This window comes from Polyergus mexicanus, unplaced genomic scaffold (assembly GCF_030449975.1).
Source record: "Polyergus mexicanus isolate NDT 795.1 unplaced genomic scaffold, iyPolMexi1.0 SCAF_9, whole genome shotgun sequence".
Taxonomy (NCBI): Eukaryota; Metazoa; Arthropoda; class Insecta; order Hymenoptera; family Formicidae; genus Polyergus; species Polyergus mexicanus.
The window spans coordinates 2,341,049-2,358,843 of record NW_027223329.1 but is presented as its reverse complement, the minus strand read 5'-3'; the positions used below and the strand labels follow the sequence as shown (position 1 = coordinate 2,358,843).

Genomic DNA, 17,795 nt, shown 5'->3' with positions numbered 1-17,795 from the left:
TTACTTGCATAATCCAGAGATTTGGACAAAACTTTTGCGGCCAATCTATAATTTGAAAGCTTTCCGTTATAAATAATATACAGTAGAAAATCATATTTTACAATATCTTGTCAATATAGTAGAAGCTAAAACAATTGTACGAAAAAAAAAAAAAAAGGAAATAAAAATCATCGCATATTGAAAGTCTGTTTTTTCTGATACGTCAATAAATTACCGTTTATATCCGATATTGCAAATTATTTCTTTTTACAGAAAAAAAAAAGCTATTATGTACATAATATCTGTCAATCATTTATGATCATTATTATGTCGCTACATTTTATTATCTCACATAAACGATAAACAAACTCGCGTTCGATATATTTTATGATATTTTTAAATTAAAAAAAAACAGCTTAGCAGTGCATTTTTCAATGCTCGCTGGCTTAACGAGAAAAATAAAACGGGTAACGTCGAAGTCGGTCTATGCAACCTTCCGTTCAGTTTGCGAATTAATCCATCAAAACGGTCACGGTATATAAACTCATATCTTCCTCGTTTTGTTCCGCGCTCGCCCGCCTCTGAAGTACGAGAGTGAAGCCGATTGCGCATTGCGTTTAAATACACCGACACGAGCGATAAGAAAATTTTATTCATTCCTAATATGCATCTACGTAGGCAGACAAGAGATATGAGAAGTGGCCAAAACTTTCTTCTACACAGCGTTAGACATATATATGTGTGTGTGTGTGACATATGTGACATAATTGATTATTTTCTTGTGCTGTTGCTGTTTAATAATTGATTAAAACAATCATTAAACAAATTGAAGGATTATTTTCCATTTATGATGATGAGATAGGAAAGATATGAATAAATCTCATAGAAAATAAACTTCAAAATAAATTTGTGGAAAAGTTACTATTTTTCTTACAGGTCAACGAGAAGAGAAAATTCGATCGTGAAAAAAAAAATTTCTTGCGTCAAAGATAATATTGTACATATCTACAATTATCGCGCAATCTACAATCGTGACTTTTTCTCAGGTAAACTTGCCCATAAGAATAAAGTTACTTTAATTATCATGTCATTAGAGGAAGAGACACGGCGCGTTTCTTCTTTATTACATATTATTCTAAAATAAAAATTATTATTCTAGAATTAAACAGATATTAATATCCCTACGATCCTTTTAATAATATCGCTATATTTATAAATGAACAAATTTTATCTTAATCATCTTTAATATTCCATTCGTTAGTTGATGAATCGTTCGTCAAAAAGTATATTTAAATGATATTTGTAGCTTCGACAAAAATATATAACGATGTCATCAATGAATCTTTTCCACAATTAAAAGCATCGAAGTTAGATTGTCGTCGATTCAAATTATCTATGAACGTATACGCGTACGCATATCCATAATAACGTGCTAAAAATTTTACATTATATTTAATAGATTCTATTTTATTTCTGTTTCGCCAAAAAAAAAAAAAAAAAAATCGCGTGAATATATTTAATTAAAAATATATATTTTGTAATAAATTGCTTTCAATATATCAATAAATGTATTTATTGGTAAAACTTTTTAATTAATTAAATGTGAAATATATAAAAGACGACGATATAGAAATATATTTCATTATTAATTTATTGGAATGTTAAATCCTGATTATAAATACACGAACACAATCGGTCTATGCCTTTTTATTTAAATTATTTTCGGAAACGTTCAACAAGGATTAGGAAAAATCCTAATCGCTAACAATATTAATTTATTGAGCCTGTTAAGGAACAAACCACACATGTTTGCCGTGTCCATCGCGATTATGCGGAGATATTTAAAATATCCGGAAAAACTCTTACCCTCGCATAATTCTTACGATATATCCATCTGGCATCAAACCAACTGGCACCATTAACCTAAATGTGTATGTCGTCCATTATGACGCGGGTATCTAGATAAATTAATCACGAACTTCTCTTGCACAGCCTTCGGTTCTATCGACCTCGAAATTCGGCGATTCGATAATTCACAACTCAATCAAAGATTTACGCATCGTTAGAAGGTCTCTCCTTGGCAAATGATTAGCATACCATACCTTATCATCGTTGTCCTATTCTTCTGAAGCTTTATCTGATTATTTTATTATTAATGCGCAGAAATATAGTATTATTGTGATGAAAACAATAATCGCGATAGTAATTACACAATTGATAAATAATAGAAACTTTCTTTATGAGAAAGTGAGTAATTTCTTTTCGGATATTATTATTGTTGTTTCTGATTATTATATAATTAGATTATTAATTTATTAATTATCTAAAACATATATATATAAAATATATGAAGAAGATCTCTTCTCGCGCAAATTAAAAAAATATCTTTATATAGATACATTCTTCTAATTGTAAGTGATGCAGAGAACGTTGCTTTCGAGAATTTATTGCAAATGCATCCGGATGATGAAGAAATACGCGCGGAATTCACGTAAGAGGAATCTTTCTCTTGGGATAAATTAAATTAGCGCATTTTTTTTTTTTCGTCAAGCTTCCACTAGGCATTTTCACGCGCGACACATGCTCACGTGTGTCCATTATGCAAAGCATGCGAATGCAATTCCAGTGTACTCAATTCTTCATACGGTGGACAAAATGTATCGCGTATAAATTGCCATAATTTCTTTTTTTTTTTTTATTAAAAAAGCGAACAAGGTATCTACTAGAGATCATCAAGATTTGCAACTTTCTCATAAATAACAAAAATCTAACTTTAATGCAAGAATGACATGTAAAGTCATCAAGATTGCATCGAATGAAATGATCGATACCGGAGTCTCATCTTTTTCAAAGCCACCCTGTATTACGTCTTGCACACATAACGCACGCGTTGCAGGTGCCGCGAATATGCACCGTTCGCGATCGCGCATCGCGCCCACGTACATATACATATACACGTCGCGAGGTTCGCGCAAATGTTGCGTTCGTCGTGTGTGGGTGCGGCGTTGGCGTGGGTGCTGCGTGTACACACACCAAGTAGTATAGGATCAATATAAGCGATGACACAGCGAGAGCTCATCTTTAAGCCACGCCCACGAGCGCGCCGCGGACGAATGTTGGCACAAACCCCGGCGGTGTGTGGCCAATCGACGTCGCGCATCGATTTTTCGCGCCTTTTTCCCTTTTTTTCGCGGAAAGTGAACTTCTTCGCGAGACTGACGAGGAGAGAAAAGAGTGACGGAGAGATGGAAAAGAACGCGTTGGCCGAAGGCTTAAAGGGCGAACGTTAGGGAATAGAGAGAGGGCGCGATGAGAAAGAAGCAGCGGAGGGAGATGAAAGGGATGGAAGCGGAGCGGCGGTAGTTTGAGGGAGAAGGAGAGGAGAAGGAGGAGGAGAAGGAGACGCGCGGAGACGCGTGGAGAGAAGGTGGAGGGATGAGGATCGATGAGGACGGGGTGACTCTTCCATGCCAGGGGTAAACGAACCACCATTTCATCTCTACCCTTCGCGCCGTTATCGGCTGTCCCTTTCTCAATCGAGGATGACCCCCCGCTGTTAGAGCACATCCTGCCGCGTATCTTCTTAACCAAAGCTTTCTCGCGCGATTCTCGTTTAGAATTGTACTTGTATTTATCATTGCGATGAGAATCGTGTGTGTTTCGATTCTTCAAAAAAATATGAAAGTTTTCTTCTTTATACACACTTGTCAATTATAATTCGTTTTATTATTGTACACATTATATCGTATGGTTTTTGTCGAAATATTAAATTGCATATTGCGATGGGATAAAGAGCATTTTCAGGCGCGTCAATTCTAAACTGCTACCGTATAAATTTATAACCATTTCTGTATCTCGAGATAATAATAGAGGCTAAATGAAATGATAAATATATGATAAATAAAACTGAAAATACCTTTTAGGCAAAGAAGTCGCAGATGCTACGAGAAATATATTGTATATACATATTCCTGACGGAAACGACTGTCTTACTGTATTGTTGATTTGATACTGTACCTTGTGAAAGAATAACCGCGACTCGTACATAAAACTGATACACTACTGTCATCTAGTAGCACGCAAAGTAACTGCATTGAAACGCTCGCGTACCGATCGGTGCAACAGAGAATAATAATTTATAAAAACGATTTAAACATATTTATATATATACATATAATTTTCTTTAAAGTTTTATTTATAAGTGTTCGTAAAAATTTACTTTTCAACAAGAGAATTTTAAATATATTTATCAATTTAAAAAAATTTACTTCTCTCGTTTTAGCTTGATAAATAATTTCTAAATAAACGTTTAGTCATCGCAAACAATTCTAGATTGCTATTATATACGCATTAATCAAACGTAATAATCGGTTCCTTTACGTATAATCAAAATATATATAAAATAGTTGTGTACAGTTCTCTTAAAATTAATTAAATCTCATTTTTTCTTCTTAATCGGAAACACTACCAAAATTGTGACTTGACACCAAGTGTAACAGAGAATTTTGGCTTAGAGATTTTTTATTTAGCAAATAATAATATTTTTATATGAGAAGCGAGAAAAAATGAATACGAATTTCTTTTCAGACTTTATAAAGTACGAAAAGGAGATCCACGAGATAGGGAGAAAGAATCTTTTCTGTTTGAAATTATATTACGACCCAACTTGCGTTGGGCACACAAAAAATTAGTCTATAGACTCATCAGTTGTTCCCCTCCACGGAAATCTTTAGTAAAAGGCGAAAGATTTATGCGTGATTTGAAGGGAAACCAGAGTGATTGTTCGAGCTCAGCTTCAGTCTCTTATAGCATGCCGAATGATTTCTACTCTCGCGAAAGTTGGCCATCTAGTGATCAGCGCGAACACTACAGATGACGTAGCACAAAAGCACACGGACTTGTTCAACCGGTTTGTTTCCCCAAGAGAAGGATAGAGAAAATACATGACGCTAACAATAAGTCATGTATTTTCTCTATCCTTCTCTTGCAGCTTACAATATTTATAGTCTTTCTACAATTGTTTTAGAAATATAAATATCAAAAATAGATATCTCTTTTTCTCTCTTTGTGAATAATAATTTTTTTTAATAAAAGATATATTATTTAATTAAATAATCAAATTTTTTTATTCTGTAAGCTATACAAACTTGTCACAATTTCCTAATTTTTAATCGCTTCATTAATTATTTACTATTGTGATATTTATATATTTATATGCAAATGTTTTTAGTTTAATCTTTAGTATCTTTATATTTGACACAAAATATATATATTAAATATCTATACAAATGTCTTTCTATACGTAAAATTCAGATGTTGTTATGAAAGGGGGCGTAGCTCAGATGGTAGAGCGCTCGCTTAGCATGCGAGAGGTACCGGGATCGATACCCGGCGCCTCCAAGATCTTTTTATTTTTGCTTCTGTTACGCGTAATAAACTAGTTACAATAAGAGAAAGAAACAAAAACTCTATGAAAAAAATATTCTTTGAATATAGTTTTAATAACAAAATACATTTGTGTTGATATCTTTATAAATAATTATATTAATTATTTTTATTAAAAATAGTGCAATAGAAAATTTAGGAGATTGATATCTAAATATATATATATATATATATAAAAGTATTTAAAGATTTAAATATACCACTTATGGAAATTTTATGTTATATAAATTTATCTATTCGTTAATACCACTATATTATCATTCAGGCGCCGTGGCTTAGTTGGTTAAAGCGCCTGTCTAGTAAACAGGAGATCGAGGGTTCGAATCCCTCCGGGGCCTCATCCGCTAGTTAAAGTTTGCGGAATGTTTTATTTTTCTCTTTTAAAATTATTATTTTACTATTTTATTTTTTCTTAACAATTAGAATATTAAATATACGCAAGTATAGAAGATATAGTTGCATTTATTTCTTAAAACTTTATTTTAACTATTTATTACACTAGACTAGAACAACACAGGCGCGCGCTTTTTATTATAATAAATAATTTAATAAACAATTATAAAATCTAAATATGATTATCATCATCATCATCATCATCATTATCATCATCTTCAAAGAAGGAAAAAAGAAGGAATATAATGTTAAGTAATAATATTATTCAATTATTAATTATATTATTGAATATTATCAATAAATATTGTTAAATATTATTAACGCCTTTAATGTCATTTAATTTTATTAATGTTATTTTATAGAAAGAAAATATATAACATTTAATAATAATATTGTTTAATAGTATTAATATTATTAATTAATTCATATTTATTGTATAATTATTTATTAGTAAATAAATAATTATATTTATGATTAATTACTTAATAATTAACAAAAATTCTAATATAAATTAATAAATAATTGATGAGGATGGTGATAATAATGACGATGATGATGATAATCATATTTAGATTTTATAATTGTTTATTAAATTATTCATTAAATTATTTTTTATAATAAAAAGCGCGCCCGTAGCGCGCGCCTGTATTGCTCTAGTGGAAATGAAAAAGTTATACATATTATGCAAATTTATTCGCTTTTATTAGCATATGTTTTAATATCTTCAAAATGTTTTATACGATAATAAATTATCTAATATGCTATTGTGTGTATACATATATTTCATGTTAAATATATTTTACTTCTAATTATAATATCTTCCTCTCTCATATTTTTCCTCTCTTATATTAGTTTTGAATCTTTATATCTTTATTGCGTTAAATTTGTAATATTTCAAAAACATGTTAAATGAAAAGAAAAGTTTACAATGCTCTCTTTATTTCTAATAAACGCAATTTTTGAGAAGCGATAATATTACTTATGTAATAGAAAGAGAGGCAGATTTAAACAAAATATAGCACTTTAGCAACATCCATTTGCGCAACAATCTTTTTTTTCGCGTGGTTTTAGCGCGTACGAGTCTTATTACCTCATTGTTTTCAATGTCAATCCTTTTTATCGACAAACTCATCAGATTAATGATATATAAAAGGCGGATGCAAAAATTATTGATTCAGCAAACTAAGATCTTCTTGCTCTTCTTGACATTCTGCTATCCCTTCTTTTACAATTGGAAGATGATAATTAATAAGGCGATAGCGATAAACGAAGCCTATTGATTAGACAAAAGCTGTACAAATGACATTTTATTATTCTCATTTCCTATATTGTATTGAATTCTCCTGCGTTTCACGAATTAATCAATCACCTGCCTCTCAAGATACGACACTCTCATTATTAATATATGCTCTTAACTGAAAAGCGGTTATAAGCGCCACCAGATTTTTGTTACTTTACAAAGATTTGTTTTTACTGACACATGTATCCGCTTGAAGATATTTGCAATATTCCATTTCAAACATTTAAGTAGTTTAATTAATCGTTGCATCAATGATTTTATTAGGCGATTGGCAGTATTCGTATAAAATTTTTGTATAATTTGTACAATATAAAATATTTGTAATAAAATTTTATAACATTTTACTGCAAAATGTAAATAATATGATTAATAATATCATAATTATTGTAATAATTATTGTATTGCGTGATTTTTACATAAGTTCTCTGAATACCACAAATTGTTAGCTTTTGAGGTTTGATTGTTTCAATCTCATTAGATATATATTATATTATATCAATATTTATGGAAATTTTTTAACAATTAAATAAACAACAAAAACAAAGAAAGAAACGCTTTTAGCGTAATCGCAATAATTATATAATTTGTATATTATATAAAGACGTAATTATAATGGAGTAATAATTTTGATGAGAATCAGATACAAATTTTTTAAATAATTCCTTATTTATGACAGAGTTTGCAAATGCTTTGTTAAATAGCGCCGACTTATTGTAAAAAGCAACTTTATATTTTCAGAATAGATTTTTATGATGTTTTTCTTTCATTACAATAAACAGATTCACTTATTTTTTACAGCTTCTTGAAATTATTAACTATAAAAAGTATACAATCAACGATTTTCAATGATTGTTCTCCTTTTCTCTCTCTCTCTCTCTCTCTCTCTCTCTTTCTCTCTTTATTTCTAATAAATATAATTTTTAAACGCAATAATATTAGTTTTGCAGAAAAAGAAACAGATTTAAATAATAAAACATACACTATAGCAACACATTCATAGTACAACAATTTTTTGGCGTAAACTTGACGTAGACGACAAGTTGTTTTATTATTATTTAATTGCTTTCAACGTCTATTTTTTTTTAATAATGCCAACTCATTAGATTAATGATATATAAATGCAGATCCAAGAATTATAATCAAACTAAGATTTTCTTGTACGCTCTTTTTTGACATTTTGCTATCTTTCCTTTTACAATTGGAAGATGATGATTATCGTTGCTAATCGTTAAACTTCATTCTGCCTGAAATAAGTATCAGGCGATGGCGATAGACGAAGCCTATTGATCAGACGAACGCTGACAAATGAGATTTTATTATTCTCGTTTCTCGTATATTGTATTGAAATCTCTTGCGTTTCACGAATTAATCAATCATCTGCCTCTCAAGATACGACACTCTCATTATTAATATGTTCTTAACTGAAAAACGGTTATAAATATAGGCGTCTCTGATTTTTGTCATTAGTTCACAAAGATTTGTTTTACTGGCACATGTATCTGCTTGAAGATATTTGCAATTCCATTTGAAACATTTGAGTAGTGTGTTTCAACTGATCGTCGCATCAATGGTTTTATTAGGTAATCGGCAGTATTTGTATAGAATAAAATTCTACAACATTCCATTGCAAAATCTGAATAATATGATTAATAAGATCATAATTAGCGTAAGTGCGTGATTTTTACGTAATTTTTATTGAAATACCGCAAATTCTTAGCTCTTTGGTTTGATTGTTATAATCTCATTAGATATGTATATTATGCTGTATCTATGGAAATTTTTAACAATTAAATAAACAATAAAAGCAAAGAAAGAAACACTTTTAAGTAATCGCAATAATTATTCATAAATTTATGATATTTACAAATTTGCACAAAGTTTCTATAGTTGTATACCGCTATATAAAATTATAACAATGCTAAAAATTATTTGTACGTTATATGTTTGAGATAATCAATATAAGAATCAATACTCGTCATAATTATGATATTATTAATCTTTGTTTAAATTTAGATAAAATTTTACAAAATTAGCAATAGAATCTTACAAAAATTTTACCTTATAATACAATTATAAACAATGGCCAGTTCAAAAAATTTATTTGTTTCACAAATTTATTACGCAAACGATGTTTTTCTTTCATTACAATAAACAAATTCATCATATTTTTTATAGCTCTTTAAAGTTATTAAATTATACAATTAACGCTTTTCAATGATTGCTTTCCGTCTTTCTCTGTCTCTGTCTCTCTCTCTCTCTGTCTGTCTGTCTGTCTCTCTCTCTCTCTCTCTCTCTCTCTCTCTCTCTCTCTCTCTCTCTCTCTCTTTCTCTCTATGTCTATTTGTCTATTTACGATTAACGTATTTAGGATATCGAGGCAATTGTCAGTTTTATACTGTCAGATAGCAAAACATATACATTCTGAGCTCATATTTTACTCATATTTTTTACAAACATGATGACAAAAATATTCACATGTCATGTAATATAGCATTTGTTACATTGTAGTTATACATATATAGAACATATACTCTACATAAAATTTATTTATATAGAATTGTTCATAGAGTTGGTAATTAAATAAATAACATAATTTATTTTACTCAAAAAAACTCGCGATTTAATTTATATATAAATTCCAATTCTTTGCAATTTAAATTGGCAGTATAATGGATTATTTCTCATTTATCTGTGCCCAATTTCAAGTAACCTATCCACCATTTTGAATCCCTCGTTGGGATTGTATCAGAAATTAAACGGACAAGAAGAAAAAAATCTACTTTGGATATTATGTTATTACCAGTTTTATTTGTAGGTTTTATATGAATTTCATGGCAGAAATTTGAATAAGAATTAGTTTAATCTGGTTTAATCAGCAGCGTAGCAGCGCGAGCAAAGGGATACACATATATGTATATAGAACAATATTACACTGCTATAATATTCTCTGTTACATTACTGTTGTAATGCTGCAAACTAATATTCTCTAATATCATACACGTAAATAACTTGCATTTATTCTTTGTTACTTGTATGTTATTACTGAAACAAACAGTGTTTATCTCACACTTCTTTTCATGTGTACGCATTAACTCGTGCGAAATCTGAACATCAGGCATCGCTATCAATATAACTGGTGGTAGTGCAAATATCATTTATCTTGTGACATGTGTATAATTTAAGGAACAATAAAACAGTAAGCTGAAGAAGAAGAAGAAGAAGCTTAATAAAACTATCAGGAACATCAAAAAACAATGTTTATCACTATATTGCTATTATCTATGTTTATTTTATTGGTATATTATTACATACATATACATTATGGAAGAAATGGGCGACTCCTTAATCTTTTACCAGGACCACTGGGCTATCCCATTGCTGGCAATGCATTTCTAGCATTCGCTTCACGAGGCAAGTATAAAATTTCTAATCTTTTTACGTTAATTGACAGACAATCTATCATTTATGCACACGTACAAGCAAAAGTTAAATTTATAAAAATTCTTTGCGCCCTGAGACGAATATCTATCTATCCGCATACAGATCACATATCTCGCTCTTCTCTCGACAATACCTATTTGCGAATCATTATCATAATTATTAATTATTTATTTTTAGTGTATATGAGTAATAAGACGCAATCAAATAACGATAAAATTAATTTTTGTATCGATATTTATAATATATTTTTCAGAGGAACTATGGAAACTGATGCATATCCTATTTGATAAGTATTATCCCATTGGTAAAGTATGGAGTTTCTGCACGTATATTGTGTCTATCCGTCATCCTGATGATTTGGAGGTAATAAAACAAATTCAATTTTCTGTAGACATTGCAATTTAGTTAGATTCAAAAATCTTGCGTTTCACAAGAAGCGATTTATTGCTCGTAAAGAAAGATTGCTTAAAGGATGAATAGAGAAAATATTGATATTCGATCGAAAAGTTACGTATTCGAGATAGAATTAATAAATTATTTGTTTATCTAAAATTTAGTAATATAATAAAATGATGTTTATTTCTTAACATGTATTCGATGATTTCAGACGATACTAAGCAGTACCAAGCACATCGAGAAAGGTCTGCCGTATAACATGTTACATCCATGGTTCGGTACAGGACTTTTAACGAGCACAGGTAACATAATGGCATTAATATAAGCGTACTACTTTCCTGTTACAGTTTGTTTTACATTTGTTTTGATACTCGCAACCCCTTTTACCGCAAAAATTTCGTAAGAGAAAAAGTTATAAATAAATTTTGTGATATAAAACAATAAATTTAAAATAATAATATTATCAATATTTGAAGCTTGGTAAAAAAATAAATAGTAAATTAAGAAAAGTATAGTAACCTTATACAATATCATTTGTCTATTGTATCATATAATTTTACGTTATTTTGTTATTGTTTTAGGCGCTAAGTGGCATGCGCGACGAAAGATATTAACACCTGCGTTCCATTTTAATATATTGAATCAATTTGTTGATATCTTGATCAAGGAAGGCGATTGTATGACAAAATCTTTGAAAGATGTCGGAGGGACAGTTGTGAAAGATTTAGTACCATTTGTTAGTGAACATACGCTAAACGCCATATGCGGTAAAGTTTTTAATATCCTGAGTTTTCATTCTAAATGATATCATGGCTTAAGATAAGAAGACAATTTGTTCCTATACAAAGTATCGATGCTGCAGGAAAGATATATTGTATAACATTCGATTTTTCATGCTCAAAGACTACTTAGAAAATATTCATCTGTAATAATTTTTCATTGTATATATCCGGTCTTATATAAAAAATGCTCTTGTAGAAACTGCCATGGGCATCTCTTTGCAAAAGTTCGACGAGTTCCAGCAACAATATCGAAATGCAGTTCATGATATAATCGAACTGTTGGTTTATAGGTAATTTATTATACAGTAAATAATTGTGTAATATATCTATGATTTCTTCGAGTTATGATTGTGATATTGCTATATATTTTGAAAAAATATTAATCATTTGAAGGTAAACAATTTGTATATAAGATCTCGGATTCTTTTAAAATAGAAATTAGAATCGATTCTATGTGCTCCGTTAAATGTTCCATTTTAAAATGAAAATTGTTTGCGATCTTAAAAATGTTGAAAATATTGTAAACGTGTTAAAATATTGAAGCATTAACGATTGTGTAATAAAATTTGAAGAAAAATTTATTTTGATCAGAGAATCTGTAGTTAAAATAAAAGTGTAAAATGTTTTTACAAGATTTCAAATATCTTCTCGCAATGTATTGTAGTTTAACATTCTTTTGCTTATATTTTCTATAATGTATGAGATTACTTAAAGATTACTCCAATATTTTATAACGGCTCTAAATTAGGAATTAAGTCATTATTTAAATTATATGATCTTATTGAATTACGGTTTAGAATGCTCAGGCCTTGGCTCTACAAGGATTTGTTATTCTCACTATTGCCACAAGGAAGAAAGCAAAAAGAGATCTTGAAAATATTGCATAGATTTACGGAAAAAGTACGTTATAAATCATCATATATTTTAAATCCTGTCCAAACACACACTCTCTCTCTCTCTCTCTCTCGTTTATATAAAATTTTAATAAATCTCGTAATCTTCGTATTGCAAGTTTACGTGATTAATCATAAATATTGATAACACATTGCGATATTAATATTTATGATATAGTACGATGTGCTATTGTTATTTAATATAAAAAAAAAATCATTAAAATTTAATATCGTATTTTTGTGTAGATCATTGCGGAAAGAAAAATTTATCACGAACGCACCAATGATCAGTACTTGAAAAACATTGACAAAGAGATAGATGATGTCGAAGTATGCGGAAGTACGTTAGAGATCACAGCTTCTATTTTAACTCAATTATATTGTATCATTTAATATTTTAAATTATGCTTGTAATATTTATACTAAACACATAATTAACACGTAATAATGCAACATATATCTGCCGTAAAATGAAATCATTATAATTTATATATTTTAAACAAGAACAATATATAATTAAAATTATATAATTAAAGCCTGACATGCAGAAGCGAGATTAACACTAATGTGCTTTTTTATTTCTAGTTAAAAAAAAGCAGCTAGCCATGCTAGATCTCTTAATAGCAGCATCTCGAGATAATGATTTGACTGATTTGGACATTAGAGAAGAGGTGGATACCTTTATGTTTGAAGTATGTATCTGTAATCTTTTTTTTTTTTTTTTTTTTAATTTTTTGTACACATCATCTAAACATGTTTATTGGTGTGACGATATAGCATATAATAATGATTACAGGGTCACGATACTACAGCGATAAGTATTACCTTTGTTTTATTACTATTAGCTGAACACAAAGATGTCCAGGTACCTTTTTCTCTCAGAGTTTATTATAACATATTATCTAAATCGAGATTTCTAAATAATACAAATATCAAACATTTGTTGTATTTTTTAATTTATTGAATATTTTTTTGTATCTATACCTATGAAAGCGGAATATTAAGAAAAACTAATTTAATTATTTTTGATGATACAGGAACGTGTGAGAGTTGAAGTTGATAACGCAATGCAAGAAGACGGGGGCAAACTTACCAGAAGATCGTTGCAAAATTTATCATATTTAGAAAGATGTTTAAAGGAAGCGCTACGTTTATATCCCAGCGTGTTTTCAATATTACGAAACGTTGGAGAGGATGTAAAATTACGTAATTAATCATTTTTTTTTTTTATTTATCTTTAAACATGTCACATATTACATATTTGAGTATATATTGTATATTATCGTATATAAAACAAGTTTAATTGCTTTAACCATTCGAAGAATACAATATTATGTTCGTGTTATTTCTCAAAAGAACTTGTAATATCATAAATTTTTATATTTTCTAATTTCATAATACTTTGGCTTTTTAGATTCATATGTTATACCTGCTGGAACGATTTTACATCTTAATATCTACGGGGTTCACAGAGATCCGAATTTTTGGTCAAATCCAGAAGTATTTGATCCGGATAGATTTTTGCCGGAGAGGATGCAGAATCGTCATCCTTATTCCTATCTACCCTTCAGCGCAGGACCGAGGAATTGTATAGGTGAATGAATTGCTCGCGATTTTCTTTTCTCCTTGTGTCGATAGTTTTTGATATGATTTCAAACTGTAGGTCAAAAATTCGGTTTGCTGGAATTGAAAGCAATGGTAGCTCCTTTGGTACACAATTTTTACTTGGAGCCCGTAGATTATTTAAAGGATATCCGGTTGCAGATCGATTTGATAATTCGTCCTCGTCATCCGGTTCATATAAAATTTATCCCTATCAGCCGCAAATCTAACACGTTCAAATCTAACACGGATACCATATGAGCGTAAGAAATTGATGAAAATGTTTTATAGGATAAAATGATCCAATATGTAATTGTATGTATATTTTATGTTAAATTTTACTTCTAATTAATTCTTTCAAATTACTTTTGTGTATAATCTTTTTCTCTCATATTTTATCAATTTCAAAATCAATTTAATCGTCAACGCGCAGTAACTTTCAATAAAACAATTTAGATATAACAATGTAGGGTAATAAAAATGACGAGTATGTAAAAAAAGATTAATTATAAGAATTGTTTTGTTTACTGTATTTATGGTCATATTCTTTGTGCTTTAAATACAGTAATAAAAGCTTTAAATACAATAAAAATGACGAGTATGTAAAAAAAGATTAATTATAAGAATTGTTTTGTTCACTGTATTTATGGTCATATTCTTTGTGCTTTAAATACAGTATTATGTATACACATATTATCTTATAATATATATTTATTAAATGTGTAGCTAAATAGTTTCTATGACATTAATAAAAAGTTTAATAATAATTATTACAGCACCCTTAGCGCGATTATGTTGTTGTATGTTTTGTTAGATCTAATTAAATTAAATTTATAACAAAAATACTCGTGTGTGTGTATGTGTGTGTGTGTGTGTGTGTATAATGCCACATTTAGGTCTTTAAAAATGTGGCCGTAAATATGATTGTAATGGTCAAATCTTGACAAAAAAACAGTGGAGAAAATCTATCTATCTCTCTAAAAATATACCTAATATTATTAGAAACATATCTTGTTTTAAATCTGAACAACGCCTTTTAATATTAAAAAGTCATTTTATTGTATTTCACAATTTCTCTTTTTACTATTTATTAATTATTGATATGTATTTATTAGTAGTAAAAGTATTTAAATTTTGATGGTATATAATTTGTATATATATAAATTGCTTATAGCATTTTCGAGTGAAGCAAGTTTGGTCACTCTCTCTCTCTCTCTCTCTCTCTCTCTGAGAGCAATAAATGACGTCATATATTCCGTCTTGGGTTATTAGAGATATACTTATTTATGTTGATTAGATTCAAAACTCATTTTCGGTCGAACATATGTTCATGATAAATTAAATTTAATCGCTCTCGGAGAGTTTCATTCAAAAATGCTATTATACACAAATAAAAATTACATATAAAAATTTAAAAATGAAAAACATAAATAATACGAAAAGGAAAAGGGAGATCTATTCTTCTTATTTTTTAAACAAATATCATCTTCTCACTGTATTTTTAATCCAAGATAGTCCAAGATATAATTCCAAATAAATCAAGTCACAAGCAGAGTCTTAAACAGTAAATTTGAAAGTGTCACAAGATACAACATATTTGTCTGCTTTCTATTTGTATTGCTCTCTTACTTTCTATTTGTGCCATATTAATACAAATAAATATTTGACTCTTGAATATTATATTATTTTGTTATAATCTAAAAGTATATATACACAATATAATATTAATATTATTATTTTTAATTAAGCCATGCGCCTTCTCTCTCTCTCTCTCTCTCTCTCTCTCTCTCTCTCTCTCTTAAATAAATATTAAATTAAATCTAGACCGAGAAGGAAGAAAAACGCGGTCAAACTAATTGCGGAAGTGTAGACGAAGAATTTTGACATTGATTTTTCTTCTAAGACTATATTATGTCACTAAACGATTTCACGATTTCAGAACAATAAGTGAAGTATGTGTCAGTCACGCGAAGTGTTACGTAATCTGATAATAAATTCGCGCACGTGAAAACACTCGCGATAAACGCGAGACATAGTCCGAGCAAGGATAATCGAAAACATTATGCAACAGAAGTTAAGAATTAACGAATTATATTGGAAGAAACTACGAACTAAGCTACAATTTCTGCAGCAAATCGACGAATCTTTTTGGATGGAGCTCGAATTTTTATTTTTAATATTCGTTATTTTAAGCTAGAGTGTAATGTAAGAACGCTAAATTTACATAATGTAATATTGTTACATATCACGGAAACTGAAAAGAACTTCATAAACTTTAATCATAAAATATCATAATCGTAAAATATTATAATATCTTCAACCGCAAAATAGAAAGTTACAATTATAAAATATTGTTCTAATTAGCAAAAATTTGGGCTCGTCCGGGATTTGAACCCGGGACCTCTCGCACCCTAAGCGAGAATCATACCCCTAGACCAACGAGCCACATTAAATTTGTTACTCCCATAACGGTGGTCATCCTGGATTCTCAAAAAACAAGTTATTGATTATATTACTTATATAATTATATACAATTAGGAGAATTCAAGTTTTTTAGATCTATTTGTAAATTTATTTTAAAAATTTCTTATTTATTATCAAATATAAAAAAATGTATTCTTATATATTTAATATAATATAAAATCTTATTATTTTGATATATATATATATATATATATATATATATATAATGTTTTTTCTCTCAAAAGAATAAAAATAAAAATATCAAATAGCTACGAGTATAAGAGCAAACAGAAAATTTTTAATAATAAAAAAAAAGGGGACTTATTCAAGATTAGATTCAAAACTAGATATTATAAATAAATTATGTCTTTGAAAAGATTGATAAACATGAACGTTTATAACAAACAGCCAAATGATACGTAACAAAACTTAAAAATGTTACACAATAAGAGACTATAAGTGTAAAAATATTCGATAAAGCGAATCAAATACAAACAAATAGCCAACGTCGCATGCGTCATTTTTAATGTATATCTCTGTACTGGATTCAGAATTTTTTATGAATGACTTCGTGATATAGCGGCCATGTCGAGGATCAAAAAGAAAAAATTTGACATGTGGCTCGTTGGTCTAGGGGTATGATTCTCGCTTCGGGTGCGAGAGGTCCCGGGTTCAAATCCCGGACGAGCCCGCAGTCCTTACTTTTTGCATTAAACTTGACGTTTTTCTTTGATTTTTGTTAGAAATTGATGATATATTTACGCCGATTACTTCGATTATCATAGATTTGAAAACAAAACATATGTCGTTTCTATTCAATAGATTTTGACAAAACGAGTCCATATGATTACGCGTAATAAATAATCGTTGACTATAATTCCAGACATCACATAAACAGCCATATCATTATTAAAAACGGCTCGAATATTATCATTAAATATATTATACAAAAATTAGTCACTTAACAATAATTGAATCGTGATACTACTGTTTTTATGCAAAAGAATCGTTCAATTAGAGAAATGTATTAGTTGGCGGCAAGAGATTATTCTCCGAGCACTAGAAAAGAATTGCTTTTGCGGTCAGCACGCATCAATATTT

The 17,795-nt window shown here is 29.3% G+C and overlaps 1 protein-coding gene, 1 long non-coding RNA gene and 5 other non-coding genes across 7 annotated transcripts in view; 4 read left to right on the top strand and 3 right to left on the bottom strand.

Annotated features, from left to right (window-relative positions):
- Positions 1-17,795, bottom strand: part of LOC138936634 (uncharacterized) — a 32,118-nt gene that overhangs the window by 5,445 nt on the left and 8,878 nt on the right. The window lies entirely within an intron of this gene.
- On the bottom strand, positions 4,638-4,758 carry LOC138936729 (U5 spliceosomal RNA). Its single transcript, XR_011447419.1, has one exon. It is a non-coding gene; the product is annotated as a U5 spliceosomal RNA (small nuclear RNA).
- Positions 5,307-5,379, top strand: Trnaa-agc (transfer RNA alanine (anticodon AGC)). The gene has a single exon. It is a non-coding gene; the product is annotated as a tRNA-Ala (tRNA).
- Trnat-agu (transfer RNA threonine (anticodon AGU)) lies at positions 5,689-5,762 on the top strand. Its single transcript has one exon. It is a non-coding gene; the product is annotated as a tRNA-Thr (tRNA).
- On the top strand, positions 10,787-15,911 carry LOC138936043 (cytochrome P450 4C1-like). The gene is made up of 11 exons (XM_070301085.1): positions 10,787-10,921; positions 11,166-11,256; positions 11,536-11,721; positions 11,933-12,026; positions 12,534-12,636; positions 12,876-12,969; positions 13,215-13,321; positions 13,426-13,494; positions 13,667-13,835; positions 14,044-14,223; positions 14,293-15,911. Exons 1-11 carry the CDS (start codon positions 10,829-10,831, stop codon positions 14,490-14,492), a joined length of 1,386 nt encoding a protein of 461 aa, XP_070157186.1. The 5' UTR covers positions 10,787-10,828; the 3' UTR covers positions 14,493-15,911.
- Trnap-agg (transfer RNA proline (anticodon AGG)) lies at positions 16,605-16,676 on the bottom strand. The gene has a single exon. It is a non-coding gene; the product is annotated as a tRNA-Pro (tRNA).
- On the top strand, positions 17,314-17,385 carry Trnap-cgg (transfer RNA proline (anticodon CGG)). Its single transcript has one exon. It is a non-coding gene; the product is annotated as a tRNA-Pro (tRNA).

Coding starts and splice junctions, on each gene's coding strand:
- LOC138936043 (XM_070301085.1), top strand. CDS start 10,829: ATGCATATCCTATTTGATAAGTATTATCCCATTGGTAAAGTATGGAGT. Junction 11,722..11,932: donor TACGCTAAACGCCATATGCG/GTAAAGTTTTTA, acceptor ATGCTCTTGTAG/AAACTGCCATGGGCATCTCT. Junction 12,970..13,214: donor TGATGTCGAAGTATGCGGAA/GTACGTTAGAGA, acceptor TTTTATTTCTAG/TTAAAAAAAAGCAGCTAGCC.